Here is an 18,842-nt window from a genome sequence, read left to right as displayed (position 1 = left end):
CTCCCTGCTCTCTCTACCCCTCCTGCTCCTCCCTGGCAAGGAGAAGACACAGAGCACAGCCTGCTCTGCTCCCGTACCGTATTTGCGCTTGAGGAAGAGCGAGGAGCCGCAGCACTGCAGCTCGCCCTTGGCCATGATGGCTATGCGGTCCCCCAGCAGGTCTGCCTCGTCCATGAAGTGAGTGGTCAGCAGGATGGTTCTGTTGCTCCTCTGCTGCTGCAGAAGATCCCACGTGGCTCTGCGGGACGCTGGGTCCATCCCCGACGTCGGCTCATCCAGCATCACCACCTGCACTCAGGAGAGGGGAGCAGGTCAGAAAGGGTTGGGGGAGGCCCAGCAGCACAGGAGGGGACAACCTCAGGGCCCAGGAGGAGCCTTGGCCTCACAGCAATGACCTTAGGGAGCACCTATGAGACAGCAGAGCCTCAGGGCGTGACCCTCAGAGTGGGAGCGCTCCTGCCCACTCCCCACTGTCCTTGCTTCTCCCATTGGCTCACTGCAGATGAGGAACAGCCTCAGAGCCACCCCAAGGACCAGCATTGGCCCCAGGTGAGAGGTGAGCCAGCAAAACCACCTGCCTTGGAGTCCCCGATGAGGGCGATGCCGATGGACAGCTTGCGCTTCATGCCCCCAGAGAGAGCCTTGGTCAGGGAGCGGCGCTTGTCCTCCAGGCTGAGGATCCTCAGGATGTGGTTGATCTCCTCAGGACACTTGGAGGCTGGGTATCCCTTCAGCTGCCAGACAGGGGAAGGGAGGGATGAGCCCACCTGCAGGGCTGCCAAACCCCACCACACTCCCTGCTCCACACACAGACAGGAAAGTGGGGAAGCAGGGATGGACTCCTGCCCACGCCTGCAAGAGCTGGCACAGCTGGCGGGGGTGTTCCATGGAGCTGTGCTGCCTGAGACCCTCCACTCCTCCACCAGCCTGCAGATGAGGTGGGAAGAGGATGCAAGGGCTGTTCTGCTTATGGAATCACAGAATAGTTCGGGTTGGAAGGGTCCTTTAAGATCATTTAGGCCAACTGCCCTGCCATGAGCAGGGACACCTTCCACTAGCCCAGGGTGCTCCAAGCCCTGTCCAGCCTGGCCTTGGACACTTCCAGGGATCCAGCGGCAGCCACAGCTTCTCTGGGTAACCTGTGCCAGGGCCTCAGCACCCTCACAGGGAAGAATTTCTTCTGTATATCCCATTTAACCCTGCTCTCTCTCAATGTGAAACCATTCCCCGTTGTCTTGTCATTCCAGGCCCTTGTCCAAAATCCCTCCCCTGGAACCCCTATAGTCACTGCAAGAGGCTCCAAGGTCACCCTGGAGCCTTCTCTTCCCTAGGTGAACACCCCCAGCTCTCCCAGCCTGGCTACAGAGCAGAGGTGTACCACCCTCTGACCATTTTTGGACCCACTTGATATATCTCACCACACTTCCCCACCTCCAGGAGCCCAGGTGCCTCCCCCAGGCTGTCCCCTTGCTCGGTGCCAGGCTCACCCCTGCATAGAAGTGGAGGTGCTCTTCCACTGTCATGTTGTCGAAGAGGACGTCGTGCTGGGGACACAGCCCCAGGCTGCGGCGGATCAGGACCATGTCCTGGGAGATCTCGTAGCCATTGATGTAGGCCTGCCCGCCCGTCGGGGAGTGCAGACCTGTGGGGAGGGGAACACAGATGCTCAGGGTGACCCCAGTGGCAAAGAGCCAGTGGAAATGTGGAGAGTCCTGATGAGCATCCCCCCCCTGCCAGCTTTCTCCAAAAAACAGAGCAAGCCTGTCTCATGCTCAGGCTGGGGTACAACAGCTTCCTCCTGCCCGCAGGACGGGCTGCAGGGCACCCACAGGTGGGAACTGGGCCAACAGTGCAGAAAGGAGAGGAAAAGGCAGGTCAAACATGGTTCTGAGCTGTACAGAGAGCCAGGCAGGGCCAGGGCAGAGGTCCAGGAAGGTTCTGTGAGCCCCCTGAGTTGCCAGGAGCAGCTCAGAGCAATAGAGAACAGAAGAGGACCACCAAAGGTCACTGTGTCCATCGTGCCAAAATAGGCATCCTGGAGCCCAGCAGATCAAGAATGACAAACACCAGTTCCACCCTATCTGCGTTATCATGGCAAAGCCTACAGAGAGCAATCCTACAGCAGGTGTAGTCTCTTCTCACAGCTCTCCAGCACAAAACCTGTCTGTCATTTCACCCACTGGCTGATCCCACTCCTGTGGAGGGTTGAGCAGGGATCCCCCATGCTCCTTCCATCTCCCTCTCACTAACATGGCACTCCTAGCCAATGGCTCAGGAAACTGAAGGTGCTCCAAGGAAGATCAAAAACCCCTCCACGCCCTCAGAGACGGGGTCTGGCTCTTCTTTGAGGGTAAAGCCATCAGTTCCTGCAGCAGGAGACTCCTACCTGTGAGCATGGACAGAGTGGTGGTCTTCCCAGCACCGTTGTGTCCCAACAGGACAGTGATCTGCCCTTCATACATGTTCACTGTCAAGTCTTTCACTGCCTCTTTTGTCTTGTTTCCCACTTTGAAGACCTGCAGAGATCAAGTCCATGAGTTGGTGCTGCACCACAGGCAAGTGCCTCAGCCCCACCCAGCAGGCAAAGCCTGGGATGCTCACAGGGTGTTACCAGGAGACAACAGGTCTAATTCAGGTTAAACTCAGACGTCAACAAGTTAAATACAAATGTCACTGCACCTCTAAGGACGCAGCACTTCATCCCACCACAAATGCAACCAGCTCTGGGGAAGAGCCATATCCAGCCCCAGGGCAGCACTAGGATACAGAAGCTGCCTGCAGGCAGCAGACTGTACAAAACCAACATTGTGGTGTGTTTGTGCCCTGCTGGGCAGTCAGTACCTTGGACAGGTGCTTTATTTTGATGCCTGACACGAGGTCGGCTGGTTCCTCCTCAATGTACTGACTCTTCAGGGCTTTCTCGGGGTCCTCCTCCTCCTCTTTCTCTTTCCCCACAACAGTCCTGGGCCGCCCGCACCAGTACGAGGGCTGAAGGAGGAAGGGAGAGACAGAAATCAGGCACAGGCAGAGCCCATCTCTTCATCCCAGCCTTGGCCACCCTCCTCCTCCCACAGACACCTCCCCAGGATCTCCCAGACCGCTCTCCTTGGCCTGGGAATTACCAACCAGAACATCTTCAGCAGGCAGGGCTGACACAATGAAACAGATCCTCCTGCCCTCCTGCCTTCCCCCATCTCTCCCTTACAGCAGGACTGCCTGTGATTACACAGCAGCTTTTCCCCATCTTCATCTCCATGGGAAAAATTCCACTGAGAAGTAAAATCACTCAGGCAGAATCATCCTGCCCAGGAGAGCCCACGGATGATCACCCCCTCCAAAACCCCTGAGAAACACTAAATACAGCCTAGGGTCCAGCTGCTGCAGTTACAGCCCCTTTGACATGGCTCTCTAGGAATGAAACTGAATGTTTGGGACCTTAAATCCCGGGGGGAATAACAACTCAATAACTCCTGGATGCAAAATCAGCTTTTGTCAATGGCGGCATCTCTGTTTCCTTGGTCTGACTGCAAGAGGGAGTGAGATGCTGGAGTGAAACCACTCTGGGATGAGGAATTTGGACAGGAGAAGGAAAAGCCTCTCTATCAAATAACAAAGGATCCATCTCCAGTACCCAAACACAACATATTCTCTCTGCAGCCATGCAGCCGCAGTGCCCTCCGCAGCTGCAGCTGCTGAGGGTGATGCCAAGTGTTTGGCTTGGCAGAGTGAGGGTGGCTCAGCTGATGTGGCGACAGTTGTCACCCATCCCTGGCACACGGCGGCTGGCAGCGGGACACAGGTCACCCATGCCCACCTGCATGGGAACGCTCAGGGGTGTCAAATAGCTGGATCTGGTTGCTCCCACCTGGGGTTTCTCTCCAATGCCTTTGCTTGGGCCTGGAGACAGCAACACCCTGCATGCCAGGAAGTGCTGGGAGAGAGCTTTAAAGCCAAGACAACCTTCATCTACAGGTGCATCAGCCTTTAGTGAGGACATGCTGCAGGCCCTGTGATTTTGGAGGCCAGATGGTGCCACCCTCGTCCATCAGACTGGCCTACTGCACAGCACAGAAGTGGTGACTGTCCCAGGTGATGCACCTCGAGCCCAGGGAGGGGTGTAAGCAGTGCTCACCGTGAGGAAGAAGTACCAGGGCTGTGGCACACCGTACTCCCCGGGGAACACGGCCTCCACGTACCAGGCCACCACGCCATACAGCACCGAGTCCAGGAGCAGCATCCCCAGCACCTGGGCCAAGGTGAAGTTGTCATCCACGCTGACAGGCTTCATGAGGTCCTTCCACTGGATGCCAGTCCCTGCAAGGCACACGGGACACTGCTACCTCTGCATCCCCAGGAGGACCATCTTCTCTAGGACTGGCAGAGAGCATCCCCTCTGCCAGCTCTCTAACCAGGAGCACCTGCACCGCTCTATGAATCCTCTGCAGATGGAGGGAAAAGAGGCACTCACCCCTCGAGGCTGCCCACCCCACCATGCTCCTTCCATGGCATTCTCTGCCACTGCCTGGGAAGAAACGATCCACTCTCCAGCATCACCCCTCCAATCACTACAGCCACTGAGCTACTGCCATGCCTAGTAAATGCATGGCTCTGCATGGAAGCAACAACAGACTCTTTTAAATTAAAGACATTAAAGATATATTGTGAAGGAGGAAATGCAATGGTTCCCATCCATTAGAACAGAATTCCTTTGGTAATTAAAGTGAGGATGGCACTTTGCACAGCCCAGGGGCACAGGCACAACTTCAGAGAGCCCTGGTATGGGAGTAAGCAGCTGTAGTAAGAAGGAAATTGTTTCTTCTCTCCAATGTCTCTCCACCAAGCCAGTCCCACCCCACCACAAAATCAGGCTGACAGGAAGGGAATGCTCCTCTCCCCAGGAGCAGATGGCCCTGCTCACCTTTCCCTTCAAACATGCCGATGAGTTGTGCCCCCATGGCCATGGCCACGTTGGAGATGAGGCAGGATGCCAGCTTCTGGCTGTGGGACATGAGGTCATAGCGGGGCGAGATGAAGAAGTAGGGGATGTAGGAGAAGAAGTAGAGGAAGCCTCCAGCAGCAGCTGCGACATTTGCTGTCAGCACAGGGCAAAACAGGAGGGGAAAAAGTCAGGGTGATGCCACCCAGCACTCCTCACCAGCTTCCCATCCAGGGATGTTCCAGATTTGTGGACAAAGCATGATTATATGGGGGCAGGACAAGGACATGCCCACATCCCACAGCAAGGCAGGAACCTGACCCCAACCCCAACCCCATAGTGGGCAGCTGCAGAAGCCTTCTGCCTACCCCAGAGCAGAATCTGGGGTCAAGCCAGCCAGATGAGGCCCTAAGACAGGAGCTGGTCATAGTACCAGGGAATGGTCTGAGTTGGAAGGGACATTAAAGACCACCCTGTCCCACCCCCTGCCATGGGAAGGACACCTTCCACTATTCCAGTTTGCTCCAAACCCCATCCAACTTGGTCTTGAACACTGCCAGGGATCCAGGGGCAGCCACAGCTTCTCTGGGCACCCTGTGCCAGGGCCTGCCCACCCTGCCAGGGAACAATTCCTCCCCAATATCCCTTCCTTCCCTGCTCTCTGGCAGTGGGAAGCCATTCCCTGGGTCCTGTCCCTCCATGCCTTGTCCCCAGTCCCTCTCCAGCTCTCCTGGAGCCCCTTTAGGCCCTCGAAGAGGCTCTGAGGTGTCCCTGGAGCCTTCTCCTCTCCAGGTGAGCACCCCCAGCTCTGCCAGCCTGGCTCCAGAGCAGAGGGGCTCCAGCCCTTGGACCTGCTCTGGTTTGGGAAGCAAAAGTACCCACATCCCTTTCCACACACTGTGTGGAAAATGCAGCCAAAGGGAAGAATTGCCCCCTGCACAAGTCAAAGTGGTCAGTAACAAAAGGAGGCAGCACAGGGGGACTCACCTCGTGAGAAGAAGGTGCTCACCATGAAGTTGAAGGAGATGGAGGAGATGGAGAAGATGGCGAGGAAGGTGAACACCAGGGTGGGGTCACTGTTGGTGAGCACCGCTCCCTGTTCGCTCACCTGCCAAGAAAATCTTGTGAAGCCCAGAGCTGCTGGAGCCAGCTGCAGCTTTAGCAGAACAGACCTGATGTTCTCCAAGTGCTGGAGACAAACTCAGATGGGTGAGGACACCCAGAAACTCTAAGACCACTCCAGAGGGAGGAAATACAGATTGCCCTTGTGTGGTGCAGGGTCTAAGGGGCAGGGAACACCCTGGCCAACACCTAGACATTCCCCTCCTGCTTCCCCTGCTGCGGGCACATGTGGAGGGGAGAGCTCAAGGCCCTCCAGCTGCTGGGGGAGCAGGGTGGTCCTGCTCTGCATGCAGTGTCCCTGGAGCTCCAATCCCCACCTCCCTCTGCGGGGAGTCACCCCTGCCATGGATGCAACTGTGGGGCAGCACTGCCCATTTCAGTCTGGGAAACCCAGACTCCAGTCTTTGGAGGAGCCCTGGGACACCAGGACAGTCCCATGGCAGAGTGGCCCTGCTATCCCTCTCCCTTGCCAGCACAGAGTTCGTGGCCTAGGGACAGACGCTCACCTTGACACAGAAGAGCACGGTGACGAAGAACACGGACACCAGGAGGAAGAGGAAGAACATGAGGAACCAGGCGCTCCAGTGCAACCAGTTGCTGAGGCCCATCATGTGCATGTACTCCTGTGGGAGTTCACGGTGTGACCCACAGCTGCACCCACACTCCCCGGGCACAGCCAGGGCAAGGCACAGGTGGCTTTGCCTTGTGGCACAAGCAATGAGGTGGCAGCCCCGGTACCACCAGAGTGGTCCTGCACAGCCACCAGCATTGCATGGCTCCACCTCCCCAAACAAGGGCTGCCACCACTGCAGGAGTTCCCAGAGAGCTGAGCTGAGCCCAAACCCAGAGCAGAGTGCCAGTGGTGCCACCGGGGCCACCCAGCACAGGGCACGACAGCCAACGCCTGGAGGAAGCCAAGCCCTGCTGTTGTAACCATGTGGCCGAGCTCCAGCCGCCCCCACAGCACACACACAGTGGGGCTCTACATGCAAAGACAAAAACCTTCCTTCAAACAGGCTGAACTCTTGAATCCACAAACTCTGGAACCCAGACATGTTGCCCTCTCTCCCAGCTCAGGAGAAACACCATCCCTGTGGTCCAGCACCCTGGGTTGCACTGCAAGGAGAGCCCAGCCTCCCCATGGCAGCAGGATTAGCAACATTCTTCCCTGGGGCTTGCTAATCCGCTGCCATCCCCCCCTCACTGGCTCTACACCCAGCAGGGATTTTGTTCCTAATCTAAAGACATCATCCATTGGGAAAAGCTGCAGAGGGAGGGGAGCACATCCCATCTCTCACCTTCAGCTTCTTCTCTTTCTCGTGAACAACGGCACGGACGATGTTGAGCGAGGTGTAGGTGAAGCTGAGCATGAGCAGCAGGGGCAGCTGGTTCTGGATGGCCAGGAGGAAGAGGTCGTTGACGTAGGCCGGGAAGGGGAAGCGCTGCACCACCACGGTGATGTTCTCCAGCAGGCTGGCAGAGCTGGCACCGGCGTGGTACTGCATGATGGCCCTGTCCACTGCATGCTGCACCGCCAGGAATCCTTCCCGGAGATAACCTGCACAGCAAGAACCACACTGGGAATAGAGGGGGCTGGGGTTTGGAGGGAAGGATTGCATGGGAAGAGGAACAGGGACTAAAACTGGAGTGCAGAGGAAAAGCAATATAACCATCACTGTGACACAGGGGACTGGGGAAGGATCAATACCACAGCAAATTCATGGAATTGCTGGTTTGGCTCGGAAAGGACCTTAAAGCTTATCTTGCTCCACATCTTGCCATGGTCAGAGTAACCTTCCACTAGACCAAACCAGGATCTTGCATAACCATCATTTGGAAGGAGCTGCCAGGAAAACTCTGTTCATGGTTCCTGTCTTGCAGTATGCCTGTGACTTTGTAATGGGGAGATTCTCTGTCATCATCAACCACCACAAGTCACTGAGCTTGTGTTTCTCCCCTTTTTCTTTTTAAAACAGAAGAATAAACAATACTACACAGGTTGCAGTGAGGAAAAGTATATCCTGTGACTCACACGTCTGGCTTAAACTTTTGTGCATTAGAAAACACTGCAAATACTTTAATTTCCCAACAGCATCTCCCAAGTGGGAAGGGACACACAAGGATCATGAGTCCAACTCCTGGCCCTACACAGACACCCCAACAATCCCACCCTGGGCATCCCTGGCAGCACTGTCCAAACACTCCTGGAGCTCTGGCAGCCTCGGGGCTGTGCCCATTCCCTGGGGAGCCTGGGCAGTGCCCAGCACCCTCTGGGGGAAGAGCTTTTTCCTAATATCCAATGTAAACCTCTCTTGACACAGCTTTAGATAACAAAATAAACTTAAAATAGTTTATTTTTAAGTAGAATTGCTGCCAAATGTTACCTGAACAGGAACTTAAATTCTCTTACAAAACCCCAAATTAACATTTTGAAAGTCAGTCAGCTAAAATGATCCACAGAGAGAGAAGATAACAGAGGAATTATGAGATTGGGAACTTTGTTTGATATTAACTTATGTACTGAGCAAACACTCTGGGGCTCTGCTTTATTTACACATTCTGAGCAAAACCTGTTTGCCCACTTCCTTGCCCTCACTCTCCCTGGACACTGCAATCAAATACACAGGGAGAAATCCCAATGAGGGAAATATTCCCTTTGCCACCACAGGAGGAGCTCCCAAAAATCCAGTCCTAAGCCAGCACCAGCTCCAATAATGTCCCTGCTGGCTCATGCTCTGCCAGTGGTTTGGCTGCTCTTAAACACCACAAACCATAGAACTGCTCTATTTACTTTTCAAGTACTTAAGCAGTACAATAAACACGGGGCAGTTTGGATAGCGATATAAAATTTCCATTAAACATTGAAATGGGAAAAAAATTAAATTTTAAAATGATTCATGCACATTAAAATTTATTCTTATCCAACCCTGCTCAGCAGAGGTGCCCAGAGGCCAAGCAGTGCCCATGAAGTCACAGGATAAAATTTAAATAAAGGATAGCTATAATGAATATAACAAAATTGCAAATATAGTTTAATTAAATCTAAGCAATAAATAATAACTCAACAAAATAAAGACATATTAAGATACAAATAATAACTGACTATCTATAATTAATACATTAACAAATATTAAGAAGCTCTATATTAAATAATTAATTTGTATTTTAACATTAATTTTAAAATGTGTCATTATTTTTTAAATTGTTTATATACGCACAAAACTGAATATAAACATCTATAGAAAAGCATAACCATTTAACTATTTATATATTCATAAAGATTTATATGTAAATTTTAACATGTTAATATATATATTTAATTGCTTGTATTTATAGAAAATAAATATATACTTATAACAAACAAATACTTAATTGTTCACACAGATATAAATTTAATGCTGATATAAATAAAAACCAATACTTCATTATAATTAACTGAATTTAATAATTTCTTTTAAATGAACCTATTTCTTAAAGAGCTGAGAGCCTGCCAGGTGCTGTAGGAAGGTGACCCCACGTCCTGGGCCGTGCTCACCTGGTGTGCCCCCATCAGCAAACTTGGCCTCGCGGGGCCCGGGCAGCTGGAAGAGCGGGAAGAGGTAACTGGTGTGCCAGTCCCGGTCCAGGTTGGGGTTCAGCCCCGTCTGCTCGCTCCGCGGGGCATTCCTCGGGCTGTACTTGAAGCGCAGCTCATACTCCACCTGCAGGGAGTTCAGAGCGGGGTGGGACAGATGGCGGTGACAGCAGGGTGACACCTGGGTGGGGGATGCTGTCCCACCTTCCCCCGGCTCACCTGGAGGGGCAGCGGGGCCGAGCTGTGCGGGAAGCGGTGCCGGAACACGACGGCGGCCAGGACGCCGCCCGAGCGGTTGTCCAGCCTGACGTACTCCTCGAAGTCCCGCTCCGAGGGGAAGCCCTGGGCTGTGGAGGAGAAACAGGGAGATGCAGGGATAGGGCACAGCATGCACTGCTGCTCGGCCATCCCCAGGAGCATCGCTGGGCCCAGGACAGGAGGGATGCGGCGTGCCTGCTGTCAGACACGGGGGAATTACACAGGATGCTGCCCCGTATCCTGGGCATGCAGACATTCCTCCTCCTTGAGAGCAGGAGTCAGCTTTCCCACAGAAAATCCTAACAGCTTTGAACACCAAGTGCTAAAATTTTCTGTGCCGAAAGATTTCCAAAAATACTCTTTCACAGGGAAGCGCTGCCACCTTATTTAACTGTTTTAGGGTGATATTTTTCTAGATGGAAACTGCAATAAAAAGAGACCAAAAAGCAATCCCATATCCTGTCATTTTACTGAAAAAACCCAAAACCCATCAAACTGTAGCCTTGAAGTTCAGAAAAAAATGGTGTTCCAGGAGCATGAGGATTCAGAATCAGTTACAGAATGGCTTGGGCTGGAAGGGACATGAAAGACCATCCAGTTCCAAGACCCTGCCATGGTCAGGGACACCTTCCACTGGACTAGGCTGCCCAGAGTAAAGATCCCACCCATTTCTGGGGTGGAAGAGCCTGCTCACCCCAGCCCTGCTCACCTCTGATGTTGATGGGCAGAGCTCTCTCCACCGCCTCGGCGATGCTCCGGACAGCGCTGCTGTTGGAAGGGACATAGGCCAGCTCCCAGGGGTTGCTGGCGTGCTGGGAGGAGAAGAAGCTGGGCAGGTCATCCACAGACTGGGTGGGGTACAGGGTGGCGTTGGGGTGGCTGACGGAGTGCACGCGGTGCCGCAGAGCGATCAGGATGGCGGCGAAGAGCAGCGGCAGGCACACCTCGATCAGCGTCACCAGGATCTGCCGCTTCTGCACGCCAGGGGGACAATTACAAACAGGGGGTAAGGATATAAAATACATTATGTACCTGTATATTGCACAGACATCTAGATATCTGCCAGAAGTATGTACCTGTACACAGATACTTATCAATATATAGTACACTCTCTCAAGAGATAAAAAAGAAGATGCAAACACTGAAGGTAGATGAGCACAGTCACAAGGTTCAGGGCATGAGAACACCAAGGAGCAATAGCATTCTTGCATTCCACAAGGTTTCACAACCTGGGTTTTTCCAGAGGCCAGGAATGACACTGTGCTGGTTCCCACATCCTTCAGGACGCTCCAGCCAAGGAGTCCCCTATCCTAAGCACTGCTCCAGCTCAAACCAGCCTCCATCAGAGCCTTCCTCACCACCTGCGTTGAATGACCGTGGCTTGTGGTTTGCTCCTTCCCTGTGCCCTGGGGCTCTGCCACGTGCAGCAACACTGCCTGAACCAGCAACTTTTCCTCCTGGAGCTGAGTTGCTTCAGGCAGCTGGACATAGGATCTGCATCCCAGGATGGGGCCCAGCAGAGCCTCTGGCTACAGGACTACAGCATGGCAAGCACACCCATGGGCATACCCAAGCCACTACTGCACTACCCACAGTGGCTCTTTTTTTTTTTTAATTGATATTCAAGAAGCTGGAGTATGAACTCAAGCCCTGCACTCTGGACCTTCATCCATCAATTCCCCCAGGGCTATCTCTCCTGCACAATGCCTCCTAGCTAGTAACACCCCCATCAACACAGGTTCATTAGCATCCAACCCGATCAATCAGCATTTCAAACTGGTGTCCAGGGGGAACTGTGGTCATCTGAGCAACCTGGTCTAGTGGAAGATGTCTCTGCCCATGGCAGGGCAGTGGGATGGATGGTCCCTTCCTATCCAAACCATTTTGGAATTCTATGATTTTCTCCTACAGCTGCCTTCACCCCAGGCCAGGCTCAAGAGCAACACAGCACACTCAGCCTCAGCCACAGCAGTGACAGCTCAGAGATGTCCCTGGCCACAGGGGTTAATGGCTGCTCAGAGCATGTGCCTGGAGGAGAAGCAGCAGCATTAACCTTTTCTGAGGCGTCTGGCTAATTTGGGCTTCACAAGACATGGGGATTTTGCACCCTCTCCCTTTGCCAGGCTGGAAAGAGGAGCACCAAGTGCTTAAGTCTCACAACTTTGCTGTCTTAGCAACTACTGTCTTAGCAACTGCAACTGCAAAGGCTCAGGTGGGCAGAGTCTCCAGTGGGGCAGGTAGGGAGCCCTGAGTGCAGCCTGGACATCCTGGGAAGGGAGAAGCCCTGCAGGAGCCAGGGTGAATGGGATCTTGGACAGTTTGTAAGGGGACTATCATTACCCTGGCTCTCAGCACCCACTGTCAAAGCCCAAAACACCTCTTGTTGGGAGGAACAGTCTGCTCCAGCCACAACCAGCCCCAGCAGCATAGGCAGGAGGCAGAAGCTTTGGGCAGGCAGGGAAAAAGGAGCTTTCCCAATGCCACGCTCATAAAAGTGAATGCTGCAGATGGCTGATGGATTTATAATGCAGCCCTGGCAGCCCAGCTGCCTCCCACTGATTTACTATTACACTAAAGCTCTCCCTTGTCTCCTGGGCTGCCTTCAGAACAGCTCTGCCTCCCTGAACTCACAGGCTCACACACATTCACCAGCTCTGCAGCAGAAGTCATTCAAGCACTGTATTCCAGAGGTGACAAGGGATAACTCATCCACAATCACCACCTCTGCCTGGCCCAAGCAGCTCTGGAGAGCCACATGTGCCAGCATCTGTCCTCTCAGCGGGCTGGGGGTGACTTGGGAGCTCTGTTTCTTATCAGGAACAGGACTTCTGGCTGTATCCCGGCACAGTAGACCTGAGTCAGCTTGTGGCCTTGGAAAACACACTGGGATGTGTCCCCAGCCTGGAGCACACCCAGAAAACAACACTCTTCCCCTGCAGAAGGGATGGGGGATGCTCCTGGCTGCAAATCAGCCCTGCTGCCAGTCCCTTTAGTCCCCTCGAGCCCAGTTCCCTGTTCTGTGCCTGCAGGAAGGCCGGGTGCAGCCAGCACTTCCCTCTTCCTCTGGTTTATTTTTACAGCAACACTGTGCTGAGCTGCAGGCGGGTAACTGAAAGCGTAAAGCCAGGCTGCAGCCATCCCTACTCCCTCCTCTTCCCAGACACTGCCAGGGCTGGCTCCAGGTCCCAGCAGAGCCACAGAATCCACCCAGGAACACTTAAAGGGGCTGTGGTCTGGGCCAGCACCAGGTGGGACCTGCTGGCCCTGAGGTCCCCAAATCCCTCAGTACGATCCAGCTACCATGATGGGAGGTGGGCTGGCAGTGGTTTAATATTTTTAAGACCCCTAAAAGCTGCTCCTGAGAGTGGTAGAAAACAATTGAGGAAAAGAACCCCAGGGCTCCAGTGGGTTGTGAAGGCACCGGGACTTCCAGAGGAGGCTATGCAATGAGACAGCTCAAAAACCCCCACTGTCACATGGATGGGGTGTGGGTTACCCGGTCCCAGGAGGAGAGAGCTGAGCTCACTGCCAGAGGGCAGGCTGGAGAGGCTGGGGACAAAGAAACTGAGTACAGAGCACAGCCCATAAGGCCACACAGTGCAGCACAAAAGACACCATGTGCACAAATAACCCAGTTTTCCTCCTGGAGATGCCCTGTGTCCACGTGGGAGGTTTCCTGATGAAGCCAGAGGCTGGGCAATCTCTGATGTACCCCCATTTAGCAGTGCCAGAAGCAATCCCCGGGTGCAGTGCCAGCCTACCTGCAGGATGTAGTTCTTCCAGAGCAGCAGCCTAAACTGCCTGAGCACAACCATCCTCCCATCAGAAGGGGCCCAACACCACCAATGCTCCACAGGACCCTGGAGGAGAGAGAGGAGAGAGCCGTGAGTGCCAGCTGGTGGAGGCGGGCAGCAGGAGGGGAGCATCCCACAGGCCACACAGGCCAGGGCAGCTCACACAGCCCAGGGCAGCTCTCTGCTCCCAGCCTGGAGCCACAGCAGCTGGCTTGACCCCAAAAATAACCATTGTGCTCCCTCTCCTAAGAGCAAGAGCCCCTGATTCCTGGCATGGCTGCTCCCAGAGATGGAAGCTGCTGTTTCAGTACCCGGGTCCTTCCCAGCAGCAGGCAGCAACAGCTTTCCTCAAGCTGCAGGAGCACAGGGTTACAGAACCACAAACACCCGCCCCAGGAAGGCTGTCAAACTCCTGGCAACCTATTATTTTGGGATGGGTGGAGATTCCAAGTTGTGCCTCCACCTCCTGCCGTGTGAAGGGTTGGTTCTGCAACACTGGGTGCTTTCCCAGCAGAAACTCTGCTGGGAGAGGCAAAGATGAGAAAAGGGCAAGGGAAGAACAAGGGAAGGTCGGTGCTTGAGAATGATCCCCCGCTGCCTCCTCCCCCTCTCGGGAAGCATCCGCCATCCCTTCACGTTGTTTGTGTCTCCATTTGCAGTGGCATTTCCTGATGGAGCACTGCTATCCCACCAGGACACTGGCTGGGATTTTGGGCTTGCAGAGCAGCACAGAGAAGGAAGGGACAGCCCTGGCACCAGCAGAGGCTTCTGCCCGCACTGCCGGTCTCTGGGCAGCCCCCACCAAGCAGTGCCAGCCTCCGAGCATGGCAAATCCTGACAGGATCACAGTGGGCAGCTGCAGGGCCAGCTCCAAGCCTGTGCTCCAAAGCCTGGCAGCAGTGAAAGCTGCCACGGGGACACGGATGGGCACACAACCCATGAGCAATGTCCTGGCAGATGCCCCACAGCACGTTCTCCAGCCCCGGTTGGGATGGTATCAGCTCTGTGGACGCAGCTGGCACCCAGCAAGCTCAGCAGGGGTTTCAGGGTGCCCCAGTGAGAGGAGAGGAGGTTGCTGACCCAGCCTGCCAACCTCGGCTCCCGGGCTGGTGAATGCACACAGCGAGCACAGCTCCAGTGGCAACAGAGCTGCAGCAACAGCAACCTGAGACACACACAGGGCACGGCAACAACACCCACCTGCCTCACCTGCTCTCTGCCACCAGCTCCTCGAGCTCTCCAGGAGCCTTGGCACACACCTTCCAGCCCCAACGCTAAACCCAGGAGCCTTCTCCTGCCCTGGCACACACCTTCCAGCCCCAACCCTAAACCAGGAGCCTTCTCCTGGCTTTGCAAACACCTTCCCAACCCCAATGCTAAACTCAGATGTGTTCTCAGAGCACAAAAAACCCACCAGCTCTTTGCCACTCCATGCACAGAAGACAGATTCCCACAACAGCAGGGACACCTGTGTTCAAGGATCTTTCTCCAGGCAGGAAAAAACAGAAGAGATCTTAGCTTCAGCCCCAAAAAGTCCATCAGAGCCCCCATCCAGAGCAAGCAGGAAAGGAATAGCAATGGGGACTTGGCAAAGGCACCTTCAAGCGCCTCACGAAGTGCCATGTCTCCAGCTGACCTCTGGTCCACATGCGGCCAAGCAGAACAGTCCAGGCTGTGCCACAGGATCGCTCAGCAAGCCCCCAGGCCCCCACACACACCACACAGCAGCATCTGAAGCACCCCCAAATAAGACCCCCACTCCCAAGCAGAAACCTTTGTCATACGCCCCCTTGAACGAATGTAGAGCAAACCAAGGGAATCAAAGTTGTGGCTCACTTTGAAGAGGATGAATGCTGCAGGCCAGGCAGGAGCAGCTGCTGCCCTCACAGAGATCCCAAATCCCGCTCTCCCTGCCGCACCCTCGAACTCAAGCTGCCCCCCCGACCGCCCTCACGGGTCTTACAGCCGCTGCTGGGAAAATGTCAAGCAGCTCTTGGGTAACACAAACACTATACAAAGACTGAAAACTCCATTATTGCCAGCAAATATTTTCCAAGTTTTTAAGTGTTCCAAGAAAACTCGTTCTGGACCTTTCGCTTGCTGGAGATGAGAGGAGGAAGAAGCTAAGTTACAAAAGTTCTTAGTGGATTTGAGAGCAAAAATGGTTTTCCAGGCTCTGGTATCCAAAGCACGATTTTCTTTCCTACCCAGGAGAGAAAACCTGTTTTCCTGGATCAGCCCTGAGATGTCCATGATCAGAGGCATCTCAGGCAGGGCCCAGGTCCATGTCTGGGCCCATCTTTGGCAGTAAGGGAGAGCTGAGTGCCACAGGTGGATGATGACCTTGGAGGCAACAAGGTGCCTTGCGGGGCAGCACACTGGGTTGTCCCCTCCAGAGATGCTTCCACCTGACCTCAAGCACTACAAGATAAGACTGAATTTCCCACCAAGAGGCAGGGCCAAAGATATGGGAGGAGAGAGAGGTGACCACCATCAACTTCTGGGAGAGCAACCCAGTTCCTCTCCCTGCTCTCTGCATCTGACCACAGCAGGAGGAAGGGTCTCCTGAATCCATGAGTGTGGACACACCCTGGCCATCCTCAGGGAGGTCAGTGAGGAAGGAGACACTCCTGCCTGCCAGCAGCCTGCATGAGTGGATATGAGACTGGTCCTCACCACCTGGTCCCCACCAGCCCCCGCCGCAGTCAAGCTGTGCCAGATAACGTGGTGGCACCAGCTGCCAGCCTGGACCAGAGCTGCTCTGCCAGTGGATTTAGATGAGGACAGGCTGCAGATCGGCAGGGATCAAGGCCACAGCATCCCACTTCCTGACCCACTTCCACACCGCCTCGTCGCCGGGAGGTGGCTGTGCCCGGCCACTGCCTCAGCGGAAAGGGCCGAGCAAAGGCCACGTGCTCCCGGGAGCTTGCAGTTATTTTAGAGCACACAGCGCATTTCTGCTCTTCTGATGTCCCGTTCCCATAGAAACCAGCCCTGCAAATGGCAGACGTTGCCTTTTTTAATATAAATCCGGCGTTTCTTCCTGCTGGTTGACAGAGACACCGTGTCACCCCTACAGGATGAGCTGCCAGGTGCCCGCACCTCCGCGGCTGTGCCGGGGTGGTGGCATCACACACCTGGCAAGGGCTGTCAGTCGCTGGGTACTTTCCACACTGTCAGTGAGCAGGAAATTCCTCTTTGCTCCCCACACTGTCTGTGCTGGAAATTAATCAGCCATAGCAGGGCAAGGACTTTTTATGGCCACTGTTTACAGGAAGAGCGAGTGATTTCCGAGGCGGGTGCGTCCAGAAAGCCCCAGGTCCTGCAAAGGGCAACCAGGGCCAGCAGCCACCAGACCAGCCATGAGTGTTCAGTGACACACAGCTCTCGTTGCTGGGGTGTTTTCACCTTCTCAGTGTTCACAGAGATCTGAGAGTCACAATAGAGCGAGACCATAAAAACCTCACCTTGGTTGTGCAAACAGTAATAAAACTTTCTAAGAGGCTGTAAGGCCGGTGGGGTGCTGGGTGCTGCAGGGACCAGTGACCTCACAGCCCTCTACAAACCCAACACCCAGTCTCTGACAGATATGTGAGTATGGGTTTGACCCAGACAGGAACTTCAGGCCTTGAAATAAAGAAGAAATCTGAGGCTGGATCCTGTTTGCAGAATGAGGGGTTGGCTTGTGCCCAGCTGCTACCCTGCAGTGGGAGTGGGTTGGTGGGCATAGGGAGTCTGACAGGCTCCATGGTTGCATCTATAACTGCCTTTGTGCTGGGGCAGCAGCAGGAGAAGGGGGATAAAACTGCTGCAAGAGCTGGTCAACCCCTTTGCCTTAAAAACATCGCTGGTTTGCCATTGCTCATAAAATGACAAACTCTGCAAACTCACTGGCCTCATGAATTTAGCAAGAACAAGGTCTGGAGCCCAACACATGGGTTTCTCATAGACCCTGGTCCTGCCCCACAGTTCTCAGTGGCTGGGCAGGATAGGCCACCCGGGCAGCTGCGAGCAGAGGACAGGGAGATCCCTTCTGCTTCTACTTGGTTATAAATATTTCCAGGGATAGGGATGCCACCATCGTCCTGGGCAGCCTGTTCCAGTGTCTGACCACCCTTTCCATGGAGAAATTTTCCCAATATCTAACCAAAACTTGCCATGGCACAACCTGAAGCTGTTTTCTCTTGTTCCATCACTTGTTCCCATGGAGCAGAGTCCGACCCCCACCCGGCTGCACCCTCCTGCCAGGAAGTTGTGGACTAAGAAGATCTCTCCTGAACCTCCTTTTCTTCAGGCTGAGCCCCCCCAGCTGCTCCTCATTAGAGTTGTGCTCCAGACCCTTCCCCAGATCCGTTCCCTTTCCTCGACACGCTCCAGCCCATCAAGATCTGTCTTGGCGTAAGAGACTTTCTCATACCGAGCGAGGGCCACGGAGCGGAGAGGGGCCGGCAGATGCCCCCTCGGTCCCCGCAGCGCCGTGTGCGTTCCCCGGCAGGGAGGGGTGGCCGGAGCTCCCCCGGGATGCCGGCGGTTCCCAGCCAGGCGCAGCCCCCCGAGCGCGGCCGAGCATCCCCGGCGGAGCCGCCTCCATCCGCCGCAGCCTACGGGGGACGCGACCCGCGCAGGAGCCACCGCCGGCAACGAGCCCGAGCCGCGCCGGAGCGCGGAGGCGGCAGCGGAAGGAGCCGGCCAAGGGCCCCGGCGCTGCCGCAGCTCCGGGCGGGGCCGCCCCGCCGAGTGGACATGAGGCCGCGGCTCCACGCATCCCCCGTCCGGCCCGACCCCCCGCTACTGCTACCATCACCCCCCGATGCTCGTCAGCCACGCCATGCTGGCGCCGGTTCCTGCACCCATCGCCCCCGCGCTCACTCACCGGGCCGGGCGGCTCCGGCTGCGGCTCCGGTTCCGTCCGGCCCCGCCCGCGCCCACCGCGGGACCGCGGCACCGCGCACGCGCCAGAGGCGGGACCGGAGAGGGGCGGGACCGGAGAAGGTGAGGAAGGGAGAGTGTGTGTACGTACACACGCGCACACACACGTGTGCCACTGTTTGCGGTCATTTATGTGTGTGCCATCCTGTGTGTGCGTGGCCCGTGTGTAGTACTGGGAACCTGTGAGGTGTGTGTGTGTGTGTGTGTGTGTGTGTGTGTGTGTGTGTGT

The 18,842-nt window shown here is 55.1% G+C and overlaps 1 protein-coding gene across 1 annotated transcript in view; it reads right to left on the bottom strand.

Moving 5' to 3' along the window:
* The window catches only part of ABCA3 (ATP binding cassette subfamily A member 3), a 33,154-nt gene extending 14,528 nt beyond the window's left edge, over positions 1-18,626 (bottom strand). The window contains exons 1-15 of the mRNA XM_041404316.1: positions 18,558-18,626; positions 13,652-13,750; positions 10,600-10,864; positions 9,852-9,979; positions 9,594-9,759; positions 7,357-7,616; positions 6,565-6,681; positions 5,924-6,044; positions 4,919-5,092; positions 4,133-4,314; positions 2,842-2,988; positions 2,387-2,516; positions 1,488-1,642; positions 579-734; positions 78-288 (exon numbers count right to left, since the gene is read on the bottom strand). Of these exons, the coding sequence (XP_041260250.1) occupies positions 78-288; positions 579-734; positions 1,488-1,642; positions 2,387-2,516; positions 2,842-2,988; positions 4,133-4,314; positions 4,919-5,092; positions 5,924-6,044; positions 6,565-6,681; positions 7,357-7,616; positions 9,594-9,759; positions 9,852-9,979; positions 10,600-10,864; positions 13,652-13,705 (2,266 nt within the window). The 5' untranslated portion in view covers positions 13,706-13,750; positions 18,558-18,626. The remainder of the gene's footprint in view (positions 1-77; positions 289-578; positions 735-1,487; positions 1,643-2,386; positions 2,517-2,841; positions 2,989-4,132; positions 4,315-4,918; positions 5,093-5,923; positions 6,045-6,564; positions 6,682-7,356; positions 7,617-9,593; positions 9,760-9,851; positions 9,980-10,599; positions 10,865-13,651; positions 13,751-18,557) is intronic.
* Positions 18,627-18,842: the final 216 nt, after the last annotated feature.

Source organism: Onychostruthus taczanowskii, unplaced genomic scaffold (assembly GCF_017590055.1).
Source record: "Onychostruthus taczanowskii isolate IOZ18803 unplaced genomic scaffold, ASM1759005v1 scaffold10, whole genome shotgun sequence".
Classification (NCBI taxonomy): domain Eukaryota; kingdom Metazoa; phylum Chordata; class Aves; order Passeriformes; family Passeridae; genus Onychostruthus; species Onychostruthus taczanowskii.
Note: the sequence above shows the minus strand (reverse complement) of the source record. Positions and strands in the feature narration are given on the sequence as shown.